Genomic DNA, 7,361 nt, shown 5'->3' on the forward strand with positions numbered 1-7,361 from the left:
TTAGAATTTTGTTTCTTCCATGTCTTCAAAAAAGCAAACCAAGTTAGATGATGGCCTTAAAAGTCTTTGGATAAAATTTGCAAAATTCAATTATCGATGACTTTGAAGTGGCCAAAACCTGGGTAGGCAACTGTCCAGATGTGTCTCCCATCTGAAGAAAACCAAAATATTTTATTGCCCAATATTAGTCGAAAACCCATTACCTTGGTGGGTGAAGTATGTCGAGCAACAAAAGATCAAGTGAAATGCAACGGAGAAAAAGTGTGGGACAAAAAAATTTGAATGTTTCAATATGAAATAATACTAAAATTGCTAGAATTATATAAAATGATAACACAGTAATAGATAGGTACTCCAATACCACACTGCAAACATGAGTTATTAACCATTCAGGGTGAAAGAAAATATGTTACAAGCTGCCACAAATTACCGAGCATAGGATAAAATCGAAAATCCTCATTTTCTGTGCAATAGCTAGCTGCAAGATAATTGATGGCATAAAATGTTCTTGGAGAGCATGCACAAATAAAGGAGTTCAAAGCGCGCAATTGGCCGCATCATCCATCATGTAGCTATGATCAACTTCATATACATGTGCTCCAACATGCAAACCAAATCATCCCTCTAAGTTTAGACATATGAGATAGTCTTGAGAAAAATCAAATTGCCATCACTTTCCACGCTAAGAAACATGTAGGCCCTATTGAAATTGTTGTCGTGAAATTACACAGCCTCAACATTGCGACCCCTGGATTCCAGTCCTGGATCTCCTCCGCAACCCCCTCCTATATTTCTTCCCTTTGCTCTTCTTCCGCCTCATTACTATTCTCCTGGATGTGAAGAATCATGCATATGGTGATATTTATTATTTGAATAGGAAAGGATAAAACAATAAAGAAAGCGAGGTAATCGTAACTAAGTTATTTACTTGTAGAAGTCGCAGTGCATTAGATTTTTTTAACAAACTCTCGATCCCTCTCCCCTGTTTCTTCTTTACTCGAAGTCGTTTCTGCAAATAGAATTTTATAAGTTAAAGGTGAAGAAGGTGGATGCGGGGATAAAGATAAAATTGGTAGAAATATACGTGGATCAGCCAAGTCAAGGACGAAGACGAAAGTCCAGCTTTGGGATGTGAGCAATCTTGGGCCGATCCTCACCTCCAAGTTCGCATCTTCGTAATAAGATGGGGCAATCTTGAATTTCCAACGTTTTCAAAGAGGTTAGACTACTCATTGCTTCAGGCAGTGATGTTAAACCAGAGCATCCAGAAATTGTGAACTGCTCAAGCGATGCCCAATTGTAGATCCACTCTGGTATAGCCAACAAGCTTGAACAATCTGAGATTTGGAGCCATCGTAGAGAGGTAACATGTTGAAGCCCCAATGGGAGAGACACCAGATTCGGAATGCTATCAAAATCTAAAGAGATGAGGCTTTTAAGCCCTTTCCATTGCATACCGTTGCCTAGATCAAGCACGGGACAATTTGAGATTCGGAGCTCTCGTAGAGTGGTTAGCCTACTCATTGCTTCAGGCAGTGATGTTAAACCAGAGCATCTAAAAATTGTGAACTGCTCAAGTGATGCCCAATTGCAGATCCACTCTGGTATAGCCACCAAGCTCGAACAACCTATGATATGGAGCTCTCGTAGAGTTGTAACATATTGAAGCCCCAATGGGAGAGACACCAATTTCGGCATACCCGAAAACTTCAAAGAGATGAGGCTTTTAAGCCCCTTCCATTGCATCCCGTGCTCATTGTTGCCTATATCAAGCATGGGACAATCTGAGATTTGGAGCTCTCGTAGAGTGGTAACATGTTGAAGCCCCGAAGGGAGAGATACCAGTTTCGGAATACCTTTAAACTTCAAAGAGATGAGGCTTTTAAGCCCTTTCCATTGCATCCCGTGCTCATTGTTGCCTAGATCAAGCATGAGACAATCTGAGATTTGGAGCTCTCGTAGAGTGGTAACATGTTGAAGCCCTGAAGGGAGAGATACCAGTTTCGGAATACCTTTAAACTTCAAAGAGATGAGGCTTTTAAGCCCTTTCCATTGCATCCCGTGCTCATCGTTGCCTAGATCAAGCAGAGGACAATCAGTAAGCTCCAGGTTTTGAAGCGCAGTGAGATATTGTACACCTTGGGAGAGAGACTTTAATCTTTGGCAGTCAACTATTGTCAATTGCTGGAGAGATATGAGGTTTTGCAACCCATCCTCTGGCAGTGTTTCTAGATCCTCAATTTGTTCTAACGTTATTTTCTTCAATTTGGAGAGAGGAGCAGATGAAAAGGCAATGGGTGTAGAGGAAGCGGAGGAGGAGGAGGCATTCGTTATTGTTTGTTGCACTGGCTTCCAGCTGGCAATGTGTAGGTATAACTCTTCTTCCAGATGTGGAAACATTGGCAATGAAGTCAACATAGGGCAACGCAATATTATTAATTCTGAAAGACGAGGAAATAGCAGTAAAGCATGATCAGTAGTATTGACATCCACATTATAAGAATCACTCCTCCTCCACCAGCCCTTCAGCTTACGACAGTCATTGATCCAAATTTTCTGCAGAGATGGGAAGAATGCTGATGAAGAAAAAGAAAACTCATTGTTGTCACTACAATCTGATACGTACTCTATTTCATCAAGACTGAACAGAGAAAGTCTCTTAAGAGAGGGTAGTCGACTCAGTGGTGGCAAATATTTCAATTTCCTACAATAGCTTAATTCCAAATCAACAAGATTTGTGAGTGACGAAAAACCTGGTTTTTCCGAAAGCTTCACACCCCAATAAGAACCAATGGACAACTTTTTAAGATTTGGGTGAGGTTCAAGGCCTTCCAATGCCATATTTTCTTCATTTTTTCCGCTCCACATTAAAGCCAAAACCTGAAGATGTTCTTTCTCCTTTAGATTTGCACCCTTATAGTCTAATAATGTGACGTCTTCCCCATGTCTCAAATCCAAAATCTGTAATTCTCCTCTTAAGCTATTTAGTGTATTTAGCTCACTTAACCGGCCACTATCTTTTGGGGCTGCATCTGAGTTGACAACAAACTTAGATAATGTCTGGAGATTTTTCAATTGCCCCAATCCACGTGGCATATAAGTCAAACTATAACATTCATCATTGTAAAGATGCCTGAGGTTGACTAATTTCGTAATTCCTCTAGGCAATTCTTTAAGTCTCCGGCATCCAGAGAGTCTTAGTGAATACAAATTTTGCAATCTACTTATGGAATCGGGCAGCTTCTCGATTTTCCAATTCTGTGAAAGATCAAGATTTCTTAGATGCTTCAACTTACATATGGAACTCGGTAGATCGAGATCTCTTCCATTTAAATCCAGCACGCGCAAGAACTTCAAATTTGAAAATATTGCTTCACATGAAGTACTTGACACTTCTTTCAAATCCTTGAATCCACCAAGCGAAAGAAGTGTTCGAATCCTACTGGCTTTAGTCGAGGAAGTTGGAATTTCAATGGAAAAATCTATATTGTTGACAACAGATACGTGCCGAATTTTCTGATCACCAATGGTTTTTTCCTTGGATTCTAGTTTGGTGATCAATGGTCCTGCTACTGACATTGCAAGATCATGCATGAGGTCATGCATTTTACTCGTAATCACGTTTCCCAGATCATCCATTTCAGCGTCTTGAAAGAACGATCTCCAAAGTAAATCCATGAAATACTCATGACCAACATCTTCAAGACATGATTCATTTTGATTGGATAGCTTGATAAACCCCTGTGCTATCCAGAGATTTATCAATTTTGATTTTTCCATCACGTAATCCTTTGGAAATATACTACAATAAGCAAAACATTGTTTCAAATGTGATGGAAGTTGATCATAACTCAGCTTAAGAGTTGGTAAGATGTCATTTTCTTTTATTTTTTGCAGCTTATTGTTTTTGAAAGAAACCCACCCTTCTTCAAAATTTTCCAAGGAGAGTAACCTTCCAATTGTTTTGATGACAAGAGGGACACCTGAACACTTTTCTACAATCTCCTTTCCAACTTCCACTTCTCTAGAATTAACAGGCACTTGTCCATTCTCAAATGCCACTTGCTTGAATAAACACCATGACTCCCGTTCGTCTAAACACTGTAAGGAATATTCTGCAATTGTTTGGGTAATTTGAGCAACTTTTTTACTTCGTGTAGTTATTAATATTCTACTGCCACTTGCACCAACCTCCAACAGTACTTTCAAATCATCCCATTTTTTAACATCCTCATTCCAAACATCATCCAACACAAGTAAGTATTTCTTTCCACCGATTTCTTTTCGAAGATCATGCACCAATGTATCCATTCCCGCAAACTCTGGCTTCTTTTTTGTTACCGATTCTAAGATTTTTCCAACAACTTTCTCGACTTCAAAACTCTCAGAGACACAAGCCCACATTTTAAGTTGAAAATGTTTATCTATTTCCTCATCATTAAAGATGAATTGAGCTAGTGTGGTCTTTCCTAAGCCTCCTATGCCAGTAATCGGAAGGATTTCGACATTCTCGGAATCAGAAAGAAGTCTTTTTATGATCTCCTTCTTGTCATCTTCTCTACCAGTAACTTTTGCCGCAGGTACATAGGAATGAGTATCATCCCTCCTCCTAGCCCTGACTCCTATCTCTACAGGGCGTTGCTCCAAGTGGAATTTCCTATCATTTTTTATGGCATCTAACTTCTGTCTAATCTCCTTAATCTCACGGCCCATTTTAAAATCATAGACAAGCTGGTTTGATTTGGAGAAGAAGATTCGTACCTTTTTTGCCATCTTATCCCCAGTCATCATCTCTCGCAACAGACATTCAGTGGAGAAACCATCCAGCAAGTCGTCTACATCATAAACGACATCCTTAAGCTTTTCAAGCCAATCTTTAACTTCTCGGTTCACTGCCCATTGCTCCTCGGCATCAAGAAGCACGGCTTGGATTGTCGAAACGGTGTTCTTGAGCTTCTCAAGGTCATCTGTGACACCCCAGAGCAGTCCGATCTCTTTGAGAGCCAGGGAGCCCAAGCTCTCAATGATTCGTGCAGCAATGTCGAAGAGAACGCCTTCTGCCATTTCTTGATGGTTGGTGATCAAGGAATATTGCTGAAAACGGCTCTTGAGTTGAGTTGCTTGAGTGATGGAAGGAGGATATGCTGGCTTTGAATACAGAGGACTCTGGCCGTGACCAACATTTATAATGCCCTGCTCGTGCAGTTGCATGTTATGCATGAAATTTGTTGTTGTCGTTGAAGATGCTTTGCTTACTGCCTTTTCTGAACTTCCAAAATTCATCAAATTATCTTATCACTATTGAAGATGCTCTCTGTTTTTTTCTCATGGACACATGACTTGAATTTTCAGCAATGTTGGATTCTTGACGTTCTTGAAATCTGGGAAATCTTTGATTATTGGGAAAGGTTTTGCTTTGTTCGTTGCTTGGAATTTCTTGTTATCCACACAATTTTGAAGATGCTCTCCTTACTGTTGTTCCTTTTTTTCCTTATCATTTCTCTTTATTTCTAGGAGATGCCTTTGAGTGCTGCCTCAAGCTCTCCTTTACCTATTGGTTGAAGAATAACACTTTGTTAATATGTTACTTTCACATTTTAAAGATGCTTTCCTTCTATTCCTATTTTTCAATGCTTTTCTTGAACCCATTCTTTTACCGGATTACTTTGCCAGTCCATTGAAACAGAACTGTGAACTGGGAATAGGGTATCATACAAAAACGAAATCAAATTTAAAAAAAATGCAACACTAATTAGCTTCTGGGCATTAAATTCCAGAATTTTGCATTAATGGTGCTCTGACTTGCATAACATTGTCTCCCAACTCTTTCACAAAACTGCCTCTGAATTATTTTAGTGACCAACAAAATCTTTTGGTAAAGAATTAAGCTTAGCTTTTATTTTATGATTGTTGACACAAGGTTGGTGGTAGAATAGGCTTTACAAAGGCTGAAAACACTTGTAGTTGATGCTATATAGTTTTGTTTCACAAGCATATCTATTACCTATATAAAAACTGATACAACGTCTTTGTAAAATATTAGTTACTCATATTCAATCACCACTAACAAGCCTTTGATTAAGAATGTGTCGTTTCTAAATACAAATTATTCTAAAGCAGTAAAGCGGGCATATAGCACATGATGCAGAGACGACAGTGGAGAAGAAGAATCCAAGCTTTCAACGAACTCAAGAAACCAAAGCTGTTAGAATTAAATGAAGGATGAGAGAAATAACCTATAATTCTGTTGAGAGAAAATAACTTGGAACAAGAAGATTGTGAAGGTTCTAATGTATTCAAATGTGCTGAAAAGCTTAATATTCAGGGAAACCCGAGAGGGTAATTTATACAAGCAAAGAATTAAAACAAAACTAACTAAAAATACTGGCAGCTATTAAATGAGATAAGAAAACACAAACACAAAGCCCTATACAAGTTATCTAAACAGAGGCATAGAATAAATCAAGGAGGATGGCTTGTGGGGATTGTCTTTCCAAATATGGCAGTTATGTTTCCAAGGAGCTGAACTACTTTTGCTGTAGGTTGAGGATTATGGGGCGGATTATCTGCTGACTTATCACTCAATTTGCTTGAATCTTGAGACTCCCCTTCAAGGTGGACGCACAGATTAAGTGTGTTTATCTTGGACAGTAGAAAATGGAATGCAGCAGTAGGTAGAGCCTTTGTTAGGATGTCTGCAATCTGTAATTTTGAACTCACATGTACTGGTGTAATGGTTCCAGCAAGCACTTTCTCTCTAATAAGATGACAGTCCAGCTCAATGTGCTTTGTTCTCTCATGAAACATTGGGTTTTTGGTGAGGTGTATGGCTGCCTGGTTATCACAATATAGGAGGGCAGGTCTCGGATGGCTGGTATTAAAATCTTGCAGCAGATTTATTAGCCATACTATCTCACAACTAGTGTTAGCCAATGCACGGTATTCAGCCTCGGCAGAGGACCTAGATATGGTGGTTTGCTTCTTTGATTTCCAACTAATTAGAGAATCTCCTAAGAAGATGCAAAAATCAATAGTAGATCTTCGATTCTCAGGGCAAGCTGCCCAATTTGAGTCACTAAATGCCCTGAGGAATGGTGCAAACTTGGAAGAATATAGGAGGCCTTGGCTTATGGATCCCTTGAGGTACCTCAAGACTCGATGTGCAGCTTGCTGATGGATTTGTGAAGGGTGATCCATGAATTGACTCAAGATGTTAACAGAGTATGTGATATCCGGTCTTGTAATGGACAAATAAATCAACCTTCCAACCAACCTCCTATAACCTGTAATGTCAATGGGAGGATCTGCTGCCAAATGAGAGAGTTTATGATTCAACTCCATTGGTGTGCTGATAGGCTTGC

General features: G+C 39.4%; 1 protein-coding gene across 3 annotated transcripts; it reads right to left on the bottom strand.

Moving 5' to 3' along the window:
- Nucleotides 1-277: 277 nt before the first annotated feature.
- Nucleotides 278-5,562, bottom strand: LOC122291359 (disease resistance protein RGA2-like). Of its 3 annotated transcripts, none has more exons than XR_006236603.1 (3): nt 1,085-5,560; nt 929-1,009; nt 278-830 (listed from the first exon to the last, which is right to left on the bottom strand). XR_006236603.1 is itself a non-coding variant. In XM_043099051.1 (3 exons), exons 1-2 carry the CDS (start codon nt 5,281-5,283, stop codon nt 948-950), a joined length of 4,188 nt encoding a protein of 1,395 aa, XP_042954985.1. In that variant the 5' UTR covers nt 5,284-5,562; the 3' UTR covers nt 278-830; nt 929-947. The 3 variants fall into 3 exon arrangements, 2 of the variants coding, with proteins under 2 accessions (XP_042954985.1, XP_042954986.1); XM_043099051.1 differs by having other exon boundaries at nt 1,158-5,562; XM_043099052.1 differs by having other exon boundaries at nt 278-1,009.
- Between the last annotated feature and the right edge of the window lie 1,799 nt (nt 5,563-7,361).

Source organism: Carya illinoinensis, chromosome 13 (genome assembly GCF_018687715.1).
Source record: "Carya illinoinensis cultivar Pawnee chromosome 13, C.illinoinensisPawnee_v1, whole genome shotgun sequence".
Classification (NCBI taxonomy): Eukaryota; Viridiplantae; Streptophyta; class Magnoliopsida; order Fagales; family Juglandaceae; genus Carya; species Carya illinoinensis.

Coding starts and splice junctions, on each gene's coding strand:
- LOC122291359 (XM_043099051.1), bottom strand. CDS start 5,283: ATGAATTTTGGAAGTTCAGAAAAGGCAGTAAGCAAAGCATCTTCAACG. Junction 1,010..1,157: donor ACGAAGATGCGAACTTGGAG/GTGAGGATCGGC, acceptor TTCTATTTGCAG/AAACGACTTCGAGTAAAGAA.